The sequence below is a fragment of the Heloderma suspectum genome, chromosome 2, assembly GCF_057233095.1.
Source record: "Heloderma suspectum isolate Gila_16-S chromosome 2, 16-S_ref, whole genome shotgun sequence".
Classification (NCBI taxonomy): Eukaryota; Metazoa; Chordata; class Lepidosauria; order Squamata; family Helodermatidae; genus Heloderma; species Heloderma suspectum.
Genome location: NC_139459.1, coordinates 285,237,522 through 285,253,476, shown reverse-complemented (window position 1 = coordinate 285,253,476; position 15,955 = coordinate 285,237,522). Strand labels below are relative to the sequence as shown.

General features: G+C 42.2%; 1 protein-coding gene across 1 annotated transcript in view; it reads left to right on the top strand.

The window, feature by feature from the left end:
* Positions 1 to 15,955, top strand: part of DNAH1 (dynein axonemal heavy chain 1) — a 150,001-nt gene that overhangs the window by 39,928 nt on the left and 94,118 nt on the right. The window contains exons 18-25 of the mRNA XM_084839702.1: positions 67 to 265; positions 1,184 to 1,437; positions 2,036 to 2,248; positions 8,973 to 9,137; positions 9,918 to 10,039; positions 10,792 to 10,897; positions 11,959 to 12,138; positions 15,058 to 15,198. Coding sequence (XP_084695828.1) covers positions 67 to 265; positions 1,184 to 1,437; positions 2,036 to 2,248; positions 8,973 to 9,137; positions 9,918 to 10,039; positions 10,792 to 10,897; positions 11,959 to 12,138; positions 15,058 to 15,198 — 1,380 coding nt within the window. The remainder of the gene's footprint in view (positions 1 to 66; positions 266 to 1,183; positions 1,438 to 2,035; positions 2,249 to 8,972; positions 9,138 to 9,917; positions 10,040 to 10,791; positions 10,898 to 11,958; positions 12,139 to 15,057; positions 15,199 to 15,955) is intronic.

The following is a 15,955-nucleotide window of genomic DNA, read 5'->3' as shown; positions in this document are numbered from 1 at the left end:
GCTGTTTTTCTGAGGAGCACATGCCCCTTAGTAATAAGTTCTGTTTTGTTTTTTTGCTTTCCCCAGTATGACAAGTTGTCCAGGATGGTTAAGGACTTTCAGCCCTTCTATGATCTCTGGACTACAGCATCAGACTGGCTTCGCTGGGCTGACAGCTGGATGAATGATCCTCTGTCTGCAATTGATGCAGAGCAGCTGGAGAAGAATGTCAATGAGTCCTTTAAGACAATGCACAAGTGTGTGAAACAGTTCAAGGATATTCCAGGTAACTGCAGGGCCTTGCACTGATTACTTGTCATTCTGGAGAAAGGTGAGATTGAAAACTTAAGATTTCTTTATGTAGTTTTTAGTCACTTGTTCCACATGTGGTGACATAAACAGCTCATCAAACCTGCGCAATGCAAAACCAGTTTAAAAGCTTTGCAAGGAACTATAACAAAGAGTTGACAGGGGTAGTGGTTTCCTCTGCATCCTTGCAGAAATTGTTAAGATATACCAGGACTGCAAACTTTCTCTAAAACTATATTCACAATGGTTTTATATTTGCATTGTAATATATTGTGTAGTGGGAGATCTTGTTGCTTTTTTTTACTTGCGTTTTGTTCTAAACAATGAATTCTGTTTTAAATGCTGCAGTGAATCAGCTTAACAGAGGAGGAGATGAAGAAATATGTATGAGTGAGAGTGAATCATTCAGAGCAAGAGGATTAAAAATACACACTTGTATAATGGAATCATTCTTCGAAACGCGGCTTTCCTTATGTCATAATGTTCTGATCGTGTCCAAGGCAGTGCAGGCGTGTTACTCTTTCATTGCAAGAGCAATCAGATGCTACACAGTAGTACATTATAGTTTGCTAAATTGAACCATTTAAAAGTATATGTCTCCTGCCCTTTGCAAAGCCATTGCCTTTCTAATTACTGTAATTTAAAAGGGAACAGGCTTATGTGTATATGAACACATAAACCTAATTTCGATTTAAGCATGCAGATGAAGAACAAATATTGGGCAAAACCTAACATTTCCCTTTGCATCATGAAATGTTGCATTCTCCAGTGCAGTTTCCTTGATCATACTGTTTAGCCCTGTGTTTCTGGACCCAATGCTCCTGATTTGCACTGAATTGTATAGAAGTGTCCTTAGAACTCTTGGCTGATAGTATATTTTTCATGTTCTGTAAAGGATGCCAGGATGTGGCTCTGGAAATCCGTGGCAAGATTGAGGAATTCAAACCATACATACCCTTGATTCAAGGTCTGCGCAATCCTGGTATGCGCAACCGTCATTGGGAGTTGCTTTCTGAGGAGATCAAGATCAACGTGAAGCCCAAGGCTAATTTGACATTTGCACGCTGTCTGGAGATGAAGCTTCAGGATCATATTGAGAGCATAGCCAAAGTAGCAGAGATTGCAGGGAAGGAGTACTCAATTGAGAATGTGAGGAGACCATTCCATCTGACTTTCCTCGCTGTATCATAGTTTATGCTATAATGCTTTCTATAGAGGAATGCTTTTCTTACGGCTGTTCCTCACATTTTATTTGTTTTACATGTTATGTATTTATTTTATCAACTTATGAATCACATTTTGGCCCAAATAGCCCCCCCCCCCCCCCCGGTATTTTAACATGCACTCTAAATATTCCTAAAAATGTCTAACAGAAGCACTGGCTAACTGAAAATGATGAGGGAGACTTTCTGCAGTGTGCTAGGAAATTTGGCATTTCTTAATTTGGCATGACATGGGAAGGTAATGGGAGGTAGAGGAGATGCTTGATAACTTGGGCTTGGGAGAAATTCACTGGCAATTTTACATATATGGATTTCATCCATTGGTTGCCTAACCAAAAGAGTTTTTGTGGTGGAAAGTAATTTCCATTTTACTATTTTTCTTCTTCTCTGTTTAGCTGCCCTCAGTCTATTACCATTGTCTTACCTCCATTAACTTGTCACTAATTGTCATTCTTGAGGCCGTAAGTGTTTTGCAATGTATATTCAATGAGGAGGTAAAGATTTTATTGCCTCTCATTTCTTAGGCCTTGGATAAGATGGAGCATGAATGGGAATCCATCCTCTTCAATGTAGTTCCCTACAAAGAAACAGAAACATTTATTCTGAAGAGCCCTGATGAAGCTTCTCAGCTTCTGGATGATCACATTGTTATGACACAAAGTATGTCCTTCTCACCATTTAAGAAGCCGTTTGAGGAAAGGATCAACACATGGGAAAATAAGCTAAAGATGACCCAGGTATTAATTTCCACCCTGCTTTTGTGTGTTTAGAGAGGGATCAGATTTAACAGAGGGGGGCCCATAGCTCACTGTGACTGAGCACATGCTTTGCATGCAGACGGTCCCAGGTTCAATCCCTGGCCTCTCCAGGTAGGGCAAGGAAACCTGCCTGAAACCCTGGAGAGCCGCTGCCAGTCAGTGTCGACAATGCTGGGCTAGATGAACCCCTAGTCTGGCTCAGTATAAGGCAGCTTCCTGTGTTCCTAACAGAGAGAATACTCAAAAGTAGCTGTGAGTATGATAGTGTTCTGGAGACAGCTCTGGGTACATATCCCCCAACGCATGCTCAGAGATCAAGGGCGTCTCTACACCAGCCTAAAATCCTGCATTTAAAATGGGGCTTTCTGCTTCCATTTTAAATGTAGGATCACAACGACTCCCTTTTGCACGTGCTTCCTTTCACCCCACCCCCTTCCCCCTCCTTCTCCCCATATCTGAGTCTTCTGTTATCTTTCATTGATCTCGCTCCTCTTCTTGCGGCTTTTACTCTTTTCACAGAGGAAACTGAAGCAGAACACAACGGGATAATTTGATAGCTCATTATCTGTGATCAATTTAAAAATGGTACAAAGAGCATTTAGTACAGGAGATGCCCTGGAAGGTCATGGCGTCATGTAAAGAGCCCACAAACTTCCGTGAAGAAGCAATCTCAATTGCAGGATAAAAGCTCAGTGTGAAGGAGCCCCAAGGCTTTGTTGACATAGGAGCTCTCAATACACATTACATTTCCACGAACTTTTGGATCAGACACTGTGACTTTAATGAGGATAGGTAGCTGTCAGAGTTGACTTCCTTCACTAAATTAAAGATAAGTTTTTCATCCTATGAAAACTTGGCACTTGGAATATAATATGTTTTTTAAAATTATGGCCTTCCATAATTTAGTCACGGTATTGCCCAGGTTTGTCCCTGAAGGCCTGATTTTGAAAGATATTAATTTCTAGGTTTTAAAATTAAATATAGGAGTGATTCAAACTAGACATGACTGTGGTGGAGCCATATGTCAGAGAATCAGATCTGTCATCAAATTACTATAAAATGGGGATGAGGACAATTTAAAACATATTAGAGATGAATGGGAGATGCTCCTCCCTCCCCAAAACAGTTTTTTTAAAAGCCAAAATGAAATCAGCTGAAACTACATAGGATGTGGCACAGCTTAACTTGGAGCATGTAAAATCTTTATAATACTGTGTGTGTGTGTTGTGTGTGTATCGGGAACAATTTAACACGTATTATGGGTGGGTGGCAGAGAGGTGCTGAACCCTTCCCTCCTCTTCACTTATATACCTGAGACTGTTTTTTTTTTTTTAAAAAAAAACCCCATTGCTTCTGATCATGGAGCCTCACTGGAATAAAAGCAGGCTTCCAAAATAATTAAAAGGAAGCATTTTTTGGTACATGTTGCTGGACTAGAGGTATAGACTGCCCTATACCTTAAAGAAACATTTTATTTAGAGACAGAAGCAAAAAGGTATTTAACCCATGGGCTACTGTAGGGTTATTTGAGGGTTGTTTAACCCTCCAACAAGCCATGCTGCCCAGGTTCGAATGACCCAATAAGTTGTGGGTAGGAGGTGATTATGCAAATCATGCCTGTCACATGGAGGCATGCACCACAGCTCACAACAAGCCACCATGACTTGCTGTGATTGTGCAAACTGGGTCAATGAGTTGATATTAGTAGAGTGCTTTTATCAGTGAAGTGCTTTAAGAAAGGACTTTGATGTTCGGCTTTTATTTTATAATTGTTTTGCTTTATTTATGGTCATTAGCCATTGTTATGTGCTTGAACCAGACAGAGTCTGCAGAGTATGTTCTAATGTATTTCAGGATGACAAAGGGATGGAACCCAAGGCTCTAAGGAACAGGTGACATGCTTGCTGTTGTGTGTCCGTGCATGCTATGGGTGTGGATGTGCAATTATGCTCGGCTTTTCCTTCTTTTTTATTCCTTTTACTAAGGACACTAAATTTCCATATGGTCGGTATGCTGAGATTTTTAAGGTCCCCACAGAATAATAATTTCAGCCATTCAGATAGAATTTCTTGATCTTGGTAATTAAGGCATATTAGGAGACATTGTGGTGGGCTTGGAAAGCAGACGATATATCCATCCCCACTTACCAAAACATTGCTAGAAGAAGGATGGAGAATTATTGTCTACTGCCACAAGCAACAGAGTAAGAGGCAAATGGGTTGAGTCCTGTTATGCTGGGATTGCAGGCAGATACACCAATATCAATGTTTTGGACTGAGATGCCCTTCACTTCAGTTTCAGAAAGTCTCAACCCCCATTTATTTTTCTGTGTGGCTTCTTGACCATCCACACAAGTCTCAATGCTGCCTGCTTTGAAGAAGACACTTAATTACACACCTGTCTGCTCACGAAATCTGAAGAGCAGAGAGCAAAGTAATTTCTTAACCTCCAGCCTGACTCTGAGAGATATTGTATGCCTGCCAGTACCAATGAGACTGGAAGAGCTCAGAGCATCTTTAATCAGGCGTTGAGGAAGTGGTGTTTTGAAACTGGCTAAGCCATAACACTTCAAAAAGTGTTCTTAAAAAAGTAAATAAATATCAGGAACATTCTGCAAGTAATTACTTTAACTGTTCATAGAGAACTCTATGAGGTTATATCAGTTCGACCATTAACTAATTTAATGTGAGCTAGATCTAACTTCTAGAGCCTAACCATCCCATATTTAGCCGAAGTTGAGAAGTGTTACTGTCCTTGAATAACAAATTCTAATGTCAGTGAGACTGTGGAAGGCAAGAATAAATTGGTTCACAGTTTTCTTTAAGTCCTAAGAAAGGAATGCTCTCTTATCCCTAGAGTTACCAAGTGTTGGCCTACAGGAAACATCCTTGCCATGTGTTCAAGGAATGGACATAATTATCTGGGCTGAGGAAATGTCTTAAAGGATACCAGCATAGAGAAATGCTTGTCCCTGACAATAAGGGGTTGGATCCAGATCCTTGGTTCCAACAAGCAGAAGGACACTGCTTGCGGAGTGGGACTTCTGCATGCTATAGCCACATAGGTGAAGTAACATATGAGCCAGGTGCTCTGTGCTGACACCCACTTTTGTGATTTCTCCCGCAAGTTTTTGAGGAAGAGAAATCATTTGAGCAGGGCCTTGGTTTAAGAAGGCATCAGAATGGGGAACCTGGTTCATATATTACTTCCTCCTCATGTCTTCAGCAATGATGATGTTCTGCACGGGAAAATTTTGAATGTATGAACTGAGGCAATGAAGAGCACCCCTCCCCCTGATATTCCTTTAGTCAAAACTTCAGAATCCAGATTTTCTTGACTTCTTCCTTCATGCTAGAAGTGCAATTCATAAAACAATTTAGAATTTTCTATGACAGTAGCTCTGAATAATCTGTGGCATAGCTCTGAAACAAAAAGGGCTTCGTTATTCTCTTTGAGACTCGCTTTTTTTCAGTACCATCCAGATCATCTCACTTCAATTATTTTCCCTTTTGTTGCATAATATAAAAGAGGGATTAATGCAAAGCCATACAAATTTGTAACGCCATCAAAAATATGGAGTTAAATATTACAGAAATTATTATAATTATTCCAAAAATATTGTTAAATGCTTCCCATATCTCCTGAAACATACCTGTGGCAGAAATTCTGATTCATGTTCAGTTGATACAAGACAGTCGCAAAGCAATCCTAACCCCCTGGGACAACTGCTCAAGATGGGTAAGGATGATGCGGAGCTCCCCCTCCACTGGTGGTGGGAGTGGGGGAGGCAGTCTGCCCCAGAGGCCTGTGACAAGCTCTGTGGGGGCAGGGGTGTGGCAGAGGCAACCTTGGATCCACTGGATACAAAGTCCCTTTGTCAGCCAGGGAGGTCCCAGGATCGCACCCCCCTCCTCTACACCAGCCTGGAGCTGGCGCAACTGATTTCCCCCCATTGGAACCAGTTGTGGGGAGGAAATAAAGAAAAAGAAAAGCCTTGTGGCAAGGAAAAGGGTGACCGCCCTGGCTGGCTCAGTCTGGCAGTTCTTTGGAAGCAGTGGCAGATCCACTGCTTCACTCCCTGTCCACACTTAGGATTACTCTGCAATTCTTGAGCTGTATGAGCATTATTTTGCTTCCAGTTTTTAGTTATGATCATCCTTGCATGAAGCAATACATTCTCCATTAGGCTCTGATGTTTTACTGCAGCTACAACTTTAACGTAAGTTGTTATCTGGAGTGACTGGGCCAGCATTACCTATCACTTCTGGAAGAATATCATCCCTGTATAACCACATAAACCCTTCTATCAAACTGACAATCGGCAAGCAACACACCTTGAAGCTTTCATAATGCAATGTAATACTGTTGTTCCAGTGCGATTCCCACTGAAGTAAATTCTTAAGTTTATTTTAAAAGTTTTAATACTATTTATTTTCCAAGGGAGCCTGGGTATAGTGCTTGTCACTCTACAGGTATTGTAGAATTTAACAAAGTCTTGACTTCAGTGGGATTTAAGCAGCATAACTGTACATTGGATTGCAGGCAAAATCCCTTGATTATAGCTACAACCTTTGACATATGTTGCCAGCTGTTGAAGGTACTGGTACTGTTGAAAGTTGGACATACTGCAGTAATTTTTCAAGGACTTTGAGACTTGGTACACACACAATGGAACTAAATGACACTGTTTCCTATTTGTTTTTGCATCTTCTTCTTTTTTTGCCTGCTCTTCCCACCCACACCCACCCCATAAATGTTTGGATTTCTTTCCAAATATTGTATTTAAGTGCTGTAAGTCAGATGTGTAACTCAGCACTCTTCTTACATGGTATGTATCAGATGGAAATGCTTAACATAAGAATATATGGCTCCTTCCCTTTACTGCAGGAGCGGGCAACTGATGTTTTGGCCTACAACTACCATCAGTCATAGTCCACATAGCTAATTATGTAGGATGATGGGAGTTCTAGGTGAAAAATTGGAAGGTCACAAGTTGCTCACCCCTGCTTTAAAGTATTACAATATATTATCAATGATGATCGGGATAGGAGGTTCGCTAAATACATCAGGGGGTGTCTCCACCAGTGATTTACTCTGAGATGGCTGTGTGAGGGGTCATTAGGGATACATGGCCATCCAGCACCCGCCCCGGAGCTTATCAGGGAAAACCCAGATTTCCTGAGACTGCTTCAAATCCAATTCTTTTCCTTACATCGGGTTCTCCCCGGTGTAGTTGCTGTGTGCCCCAACCACTGCATTTACCTCCAGTATGCTAGCCCTGCCCATGGGTGTGCCTTTTACCCTGACCTCGGTCAAGCGGTGTTTCCTGTGTGTTTCCGATTCCTGCACAAACCAATTAGTGTCTACTCAGAAGGAACTCCCATTGTGCTCAATGAGGCTTCTCCCCTGAATGCACACATCAGAATTTACAGAGATCCCCCTCATTTGAAATGGCACAGTTTAAAGCACAAATGCCCTAAATGCTGTAAAGCACTATCTTGATGTTCTGAGGCTCCGTTGTTTGGTTTATTGCCGTAGGAAGTAACTACTTCACACCTTCATTGTAGAGATCCTGCACAGCATCGGGTTAGAAAGGGGGCTGGTTTCCCATCCCTTCATTCCCCTCTCCTTTGCCAGCGCAAGCATATGTGTGTCTACTCAGAAGTAACTCCCATTGTGCTCAATGAGGCTTATCCCCTGAACACCCACATCAGATGCTTCAGGGGAAATGACAGATGGGGGGAGAGCGGAGGGGGGAGAGACTCCCTTATTGGTTGAGCAGCCCCTGCCAGTCAGATGATGTTCACTCCAACCCCCACTCCCACCCGGAAGTATGTTCCGTGAAGCGATTTTTACTGGTGCAGAGCACTCGCTCGTGGACCCTGCATGGACCAAAGCACAGCAAAGCTGATTCCTTTTTAAAAAAAGGATACTCCTCCATTTGATTCTCCTTCCGTTGTCATAGAAACACCCCCTAGGCCAGTTTTATCAAAAGCTTTGCATCTGTGGGTCTGAGGAGACAGAGGATATTTCCAATTATCTGTTAACTTGTCTTTGGGGTAGATTTCTTTCCAGTATTTTACAGTACCTCCCCAACAGGCCAGGCCTAGAGCAGATATATATTCTTCTTATAGGCATTTATTTCTTTACTACATGAGAAAATTTGAGCCCAGCATATAAAAGAAAATGGGATCTCCCCTGTGTATTTGACCATCTTATTTGATGCTTAATATTTTAGAGATATAACCGGGTCTTTTAGTTTTTGTTATAAACCTTGTAAAGACAAGAGAGGGCTGTTTTATCTCTTTTTTTTAAACCTACAGGGGTGGTTTTGAAGACATTGTTTATAGTATATGTGTCTGTTTATGTGCCTTCTTTTATGTTTGGATGGCGGTGGCCTTTGGCTATGAACAATAAAGTTTGTATTGTAAAATATATGGACTTTTTCCAAAAGTTGCAACCTTGTTTCTTTTTCTCTCGTTTTCATCTCTTCAGGGAGTTTGCTATGAAGCCAGCAATGTATTAGACTATTTCGTAGCTATTTTTGTAAAGAAAATCCAGCTATTCCAGTATTTTTAATATTAATATGTATCACTTTTACATTTTTCACTCAGGCTATCTTAAGTCTGAGTCCAGGATATACATAATTGAGCTAATTCTTTAAGTTGGTGTACTTTTCCTGATGTGCATGCATTCCCACCAGGATGTCTTGGAGGAATGGCTGACATGCCAGCGTTCCTGGCTGTATCTGGAGCCCATTTTTAGCTCAGAAGATATCAACAGACAATTGCCAGTGGAAAGCAAACGCTACCAAACCATGGAGAGGACATGGAGAAAGATCATGAAGAATGCCAATGAGAACAGAGAGGTGAGGTTACGTCTACTCATATGGGGTGATTCTATTCATAAATGCATGTACATTGTTTTTCATGAGAATTTAAAATAGCATATGAAATTACATGGATTTGTGTTATATTATTGACCGACTTAGGCCATTAGTTCATTAGGTTTAGGACACTGGCAAATTCATCCCTGGTAAAAATTCCAAGAATTGTAGTCCCTTTCTTGAAAATTCACCTCCTTATGCCAGAGTTCATTGGGCGTCCTTCCGGGTGTCTTTCTACGTTTGCTGGGCAAACTCCTGCACACTTTTGGACAAACAAAGTTAGAGTTACTAAGGTATCTTGCTTTTATTACACTGCATTGCTTCAAAGTCACCTGTGTTTACATTTTGTGTGGAGACATTGGGATCTGGCTCAGATGTTTTGTCCTTCGTGGTTTGGAAGATCAGTAATCAGCGAGCTCATGGGCTTCTGCATCCCCTCTCCCTTTCCTCCTTTCTTCTCACACACCAGTAGATATCACTCTTGCCAGAGCTCTGAACTGAATGCTTGCAGAGGGCTTTTAAAATTAGGCCAAGGATGGTGGGTTGCCCACCCTTGCCATAGACTGAAGTAGCTTTGCAAACCAAGCTTTCAAGATTAACATTAACCATACTTGCCCATGCTCTGAATCTCATTCCCTGAAAATAAGAATGCTGCTTTGCTTCATCCTGCTGTTAGGCCCTGTCTTTCATGGCATAATTCCAGCATTTTTATAACCAATGCATGCCAGCAAGACTAATTAATGTTGTTTGTGCCATTGCCAGGTGATTTATATTTGTCCTGATCCCAGGCTGCTGGAAAAGCTGCGGGAATGTAATAAACTGCTGGACCTAGTGCAGAAAGGCCTAAGTGAATATTTGGAAACCAAGAGAGGAGCTTTCCCAAGGTAATTCCATAATTTGAGGTACTTTGACACACATCCTGGGGGGGGTTAGGAAGGAGCTGAAGGATCTCTCTGAGTATATACTCCTTGAAGGTTTCTTTTCATACTAATTTGAGAGCATTTTGGTGCTGCATTGGATTCCTGCATTGAGCAGGGGGTTGGACTCGATGGCCTTGTAGGCCCCTTCCAACCCTATTCTATGATTCTGTGATTTATGTTCAGAATCTGTTTGTTTCAGTCTGAGAGGAGAAGGTTCAACATGACAACTCATAATTTTAGGAATAAAATTTTAGGAATGGAAATAGCCTGAGGGCATCACTAATTAGCTGCAATATTGGACAATAGCATCTCAGAAGGGGAGAAGGGGAATTTGGGCAGGGGAGCAATATAATTCAGGCATGGTTTTGTTGTTGTTGTAGAGAGCTCGTAAAAATGCTGCCATTCTTCTGTACTGAATTCATCATGTAAAGGACAATGCATGGTTTAGGAGAGTGGTGAATGGATGTCATTTTATTGTAGAGAACTGAATAGGCCTGCATTAAATATACTATGCTCTCATTTCTATAAATCATAAGGGCATCATTGATCACCTCAAGCCCCCAATAGTAGCCAGTAATTCAAGGATTCCATTCGGAATTAGGTACTTTTGGGATTATGGCCAAACTTTGAAAGCTAGTTTTCAGAATTTCATCTTGTGCTCTTCTTAGAAGCAAAGCTAGAGAACAGGACCAAACAGCAGTATTCTTTCTTTCCAGATTTTACTTCCTCTCTGATGATGAACTGTTAGAAATACTGTCTCAGACCAAGGACCCCACAGCTGTGCAGCCTCATCTCCGCAAGTGTTTTGAGAATATTGCACGGGTAAATAATCACCATTTCTCCTTGGGTGAGGAGGCAGATCCTGATTGTATTGTGGAGCGTCAAAGAAAGAGAGATCGCACAGTCAGGTTCTGCTATAGCAACTGAAATTTACCTAGATGTGGAAATGAATAGGGAGTGGAAATCTATGTCTTTACATGGAAGAAGTCGATCACAGGACTGCATGCTTGGAATATGGTCTCTGCTTTTACAACAGCAATGTTGTTAAGACATATAGTCCTGGTGTGCACATAACGACAACCCGAGGGTTGTCAGGGCCATGTGGGAGCAAGCAAGTGCGCTGCCTTGTGACCGCTCGCCTCTTCTGCTTTGTTTCTTGTTTACAAAGCAATCTAGGAATGCTGCACTCTTGCGTTGTTTGCTGTGATGTCCAAACCTGGCACTCTGGGTTGCTGAGAGAGAAACAACCCAGAGTTTTAATCCAACAACAAACTATGGGCTGTTGTTACATGCGAACTGGGCCATATAATCAGTTCTCAGTGGAGAGTGGCGATACCATCACCAGAACTTGCAAGCTAACTGCCAAATCCGAGGAAGCCATAAACTGAATCACACACACACACACACACACACAGAGTGAAGCCTAGCAATACCGTTAGGTTTTCCTTTGCTCATTCATTTTAGAAGGCTCAAAACTCACTTCAGTCTGTGCTGGATTGTGGGTTTTAATCTGGTACACATATGCCCTTTCATCAGGCCCAATGAGATTAATATGGGGGCAATTACTATACTGTTTTACTTCTTTCTGGTACATGTGGAGATGGATCTTTTGGACTTTAATTGGCAAAGAGTTTATACGCTGAAGTATATGTTTCACAGCTCTTGTATATAAATCAACATCTAAGGAATCTGTTAATAGAAATATGCAGAATCTGCTTCAGCTGCTTTGAATTTGGTCAATTTCTGGGCAATGAAATTACTCTTATTTGTTTGTTCATTTTGCTTTTTGACCCCTTATGATAGGGAGTCTACTACCTTGTGCAAGGCAGGGAAGGGAGGCCAGCTCTCCACTTGGCATCTCATGCTGTGCTTTCTCTCACTAGCTACTCTTTCAGGAAGATCTTCAGATTACACACATGTATTCTGCAGAAGGGGAAGAAGTGAAACTTTTCTCTCCTATTTATCCCACGGGCAATGTGGAAGACTGGCTGCTGGAAGTTGAGAAGATGATGAAGGCCAGTGTGCGGGACAACATTGAAAGGGCCATCAAAGTTTATCCACGTGTAAGTGTCTTGCCTAAAACCATGTAGAATTCATCTAGGAAATGCATGTTATTCGTTACATGGTTTGGGGGATGTTTCACTTTAAGAAGCAATTGATAGCCATCTCTGCTGACAGATTGCCGAAGTGCATTTTTAATAACCTCCTGGCTTCACAACTGTATTCTTGGATCTTCATGGTACATACGGCTCTGTTCCTACTTCTGTCTCATAGTGCTATTTATTTGGGGGTAAGCATTGTTAATCTTCTTGGATAATTCTTTGAATGTGTTGTGCAAATAGGGATTGCAGGAGTAAACCAAATGAATGCCACAGTAGGTACTCTACACATTAGATTTTTAGCCTGGTTACAATATGTTAGAAACAATAAAATATATTCCAAAACCTATTAGGGAAATACCTTTATTAGGCCAACTCAAAGGTCACAAAAATGTAGATGCTTTCAAGATCTCCAGATCTCTTCATCAGGCAAGATGTTACAAAAAGCAGATGATGTGGGGGTGGAATAGCAGTGGATGAAAGGCTGACTTGATGTTGAGGTCATGAAGTTTGCATGGTCAGAGTGTTAAGATAAAATGGAGGAGGCAGAGGTTGCAGACATTCTATTTGGCTATACCAGGTGATGTGATGGTTTCAGGTTGCACCAGGGTCTGCCCCTAGGACTGGTGGAAAGAAGACATAAGTGAACAAAGGTTAATCCCCCATTTTTTAAAATATAAAATCTCAGTCAAACATAGATAGTGTGAGGACATAGGAAAAAAGTGGGGTAAGGTATTGTAGGGCCAAAACTAACTAGGTCATAGTCAGCACCTTGAAGATGATGGAGACCCACTACAGAATGGTGTAATGCACTCCAAGTGATACTGTGTTCTGCAACCGCTGAATCTTCTGAAACATATCAAGCACAGCCCTACACAGAGTGTATTACAGTAATCTAGGCTTCATGTTACAAAGCCTAGAATGACAGTTGCCAGTTGAGTCAGACAGAAAGAAGTGCGGTATTTTTATGTCACGGGGGTTGTGAGAGGCTCTCTTGGCTACAGCTGCAAGCTGAGCTCCCAGGGCCACTCGAAAGTTACAAGTCTGCTTGACCAGGGGAGACTAAGGGGTTCATCACACAAGACTGTTTATTTCTCAATTTACTGGGGTTTCTGGTTGTTCTTTATTTATTTATTAAATTTATTAATTGCCCATCTGGCTGGTCACCCAGCCACTCTGGGTGATGTACAATAATAAAAACAGTTTAAAACAATAAAATTCTACATTAAAAACATCATATTTCTAAAAATACCCTAACCCACCCCAAATCCCTGCCTGAACAACCACGTTTTAATGCATGGCGGAAGCTCATTAAAGAGCTTCTGTTTCTGCATTCTAAGCAAGATAAAGATCAGCTCTTTACACAGACAAGTTCTCTGCAGCCTCAGGGCAGAGAGCAAGCTGGGTCTGCCGAGGGATTCAAGTATCTCTCCTTCACTGTCTGGGTGGAAACTGAGCCGATAGAACCCCAGAGCAGTTCTGATTCTGAGGAGGATCAGCAATCCGTGGGAGAGGAGCCAGCTCATCCCTCACAGGCACAGCAGCTGGCAGAGATTCCTCCTGCAGGCATTCCTGAGATAGATAGTGATCCTAGCAGTGAGAAAGTGCGGGAAGGGGGCTTGCTAGACACTCGACGCAGATGCAGGGAGCGACGAGCGATGGAGGGCGCAGAAAGGAGGCGTAGCGCCCGTTTAGCGCGCAAGCAACGGCTGCCTCCCGTGGACCCAAGGGAAAGGGAGGATTTCTCCCTAGCCCATAAGTTCAGGGTCTTCAAGTGATTCTCCTTCAAACGGGGATCAACTGCCTACTCGGAGCATAGGCTACTCTGCTGTTCCTTGCTTAGTCACTGGTGATTAGCATCTGAAAGAGTCATTAAGTTGTAAAAGGATTAAAGCCTTGAAAAGAATCCTTTAATCTGTGTCTTGAGTTGGCTATTGGAGTAGACTGAAAGAGGCCGCTAGGGCGCTCTTGACATTCACACACTCTGCAAAGCAGTACGCGGGAGTGTGGATGGTGGCTTCGTTGCTGTCAGCCCATTACGTGGGGAGTCACTGTCTTCTTCCTCCCCTGGCCCCAGCCAAGGAAACTCTCCTCCCAGCCCAGGTCAACAGGCAGATGTGCTGGAGGATGGGAGGGGGGAGAGCAACTGTGATTTTTCTGCTCTTCTCAATGGCTTCTTCTTCCCAGGCTGTGGTAATAAATAAACATGGCAGAACTGGACATTTATACACAGCCATTAAAATGCATTTAGGTTTAAATAGTAGATTTTCTCAGGGTTTTTTTTTAGCGAGATAAAGATCAAATACAGCTGGATATGCCCTGGAGGCTGTCAGCGTCATGTAAATGACCAGCAAACTTCTGTGAGTGACCAATCACAAGCACACAATAAATGCCTTCTGTAAAGACAGCCTAAAACCCATTGATGGTGGGAGTTCCTATCATCCCTGTCTTCCCCAAGTCATAAGATCTGCTGGCTGAAATGATTTAAGTATTATCTGGATTTGGTTTCAGTCTGGTCAGGTTAATTGGCATTTGGGGAAAAAGAATGTGTAGGAAGATAAGTTATCAAATAATGCTGTCATTGTAGTTACCTTGATGAAGTTCTTTTGAATTCCAAAAAAAGAAAATTAGCCTTGGATGTACGAACATATCTTTTCCACTTAAATGGACTTCCAGTGTAAAAAATTGTAGCCACATCTCTCCCTAGTGATATATTGGCAAGTACTGTATCAGACAAATCTTAAGATAAACAAATGATTAAACTACAATGAGAACAGTAGCATCTAATATAAGATTGGTTAGATCCTGGTCATAGAACAGCGATAAAAAAGGAAAGAAGTTATCTGTTGTATTGACTATTAAAGTAATGTGTTTTTAATAAAGACACCACGGACGAAATGGGTCTTAGATTGGCCAGGCCAGGTGACCATTGCTGGATGTCAAACATATTGGACAAAAGAAGTGTCAGAAGCCCTAGAAGCTAGAGATTTGGCCACCAGGCTGTTTCCACAGTTAAGTGCTCAGGTAAAAATGTCACTTAATTGCATACTTGGGTTCATCTGCATTGAAACCTGCTTTTCGTATCACCCACTACAGCAGCCTTCCCCAACCTGGGTTTGGGTTCCAGAGGGCTGGGACTACAATTCCCATCATCCCTACCTGTTGGCCATACTGGCTGGGCCTGATGGGTGTTGTAGTCCAAAACATATGCGTGAGGGAGACAGGTTGGGGGACCCTGCACTAGAACAGCAAGAATCCTGACTTAAAGTTGGATGAAACTTAGAAACTGAGCCAATTTATATCAAAGGTGGAGAAGCAATCCCAGCGCTGCTTTGAAGCAACCCCAGCTGTCAGTAAGAAACATTGTTACTAAAAAAAAAAAAAGAGAGAGGAATAGGGCATCTCAGTGGGCACCAAGAAAGGTGTCCGAGGGCACACTGGTGCCCATGGGTGCCACATTGCCTACCCCTGGGCTTAATGGTCTTGGAACTGGTTACCCTGAGAACTGTCTGCCCCAGAAAGACCTTTTTGGGCTTTAAGATCTGTTTCACAGGCCCTGCTCACTGTGTCTTCATCCCAGGCCATGAGATGGGTGAGCATGAGACAGGGCCTTCTTAGTGTTGGCACCAGAACTCTGGAATACCCTCCTGGTGGAGATCAGGCTGGCTCCCTTGCTTTTGTATCCTTTAGACAAAAATGTAAAATATTTATATTTCCTCACCCCTCTTCATCCAATCAGATCTCCATTACACATACTCAACACGCTCGTCCAGGATCCAAT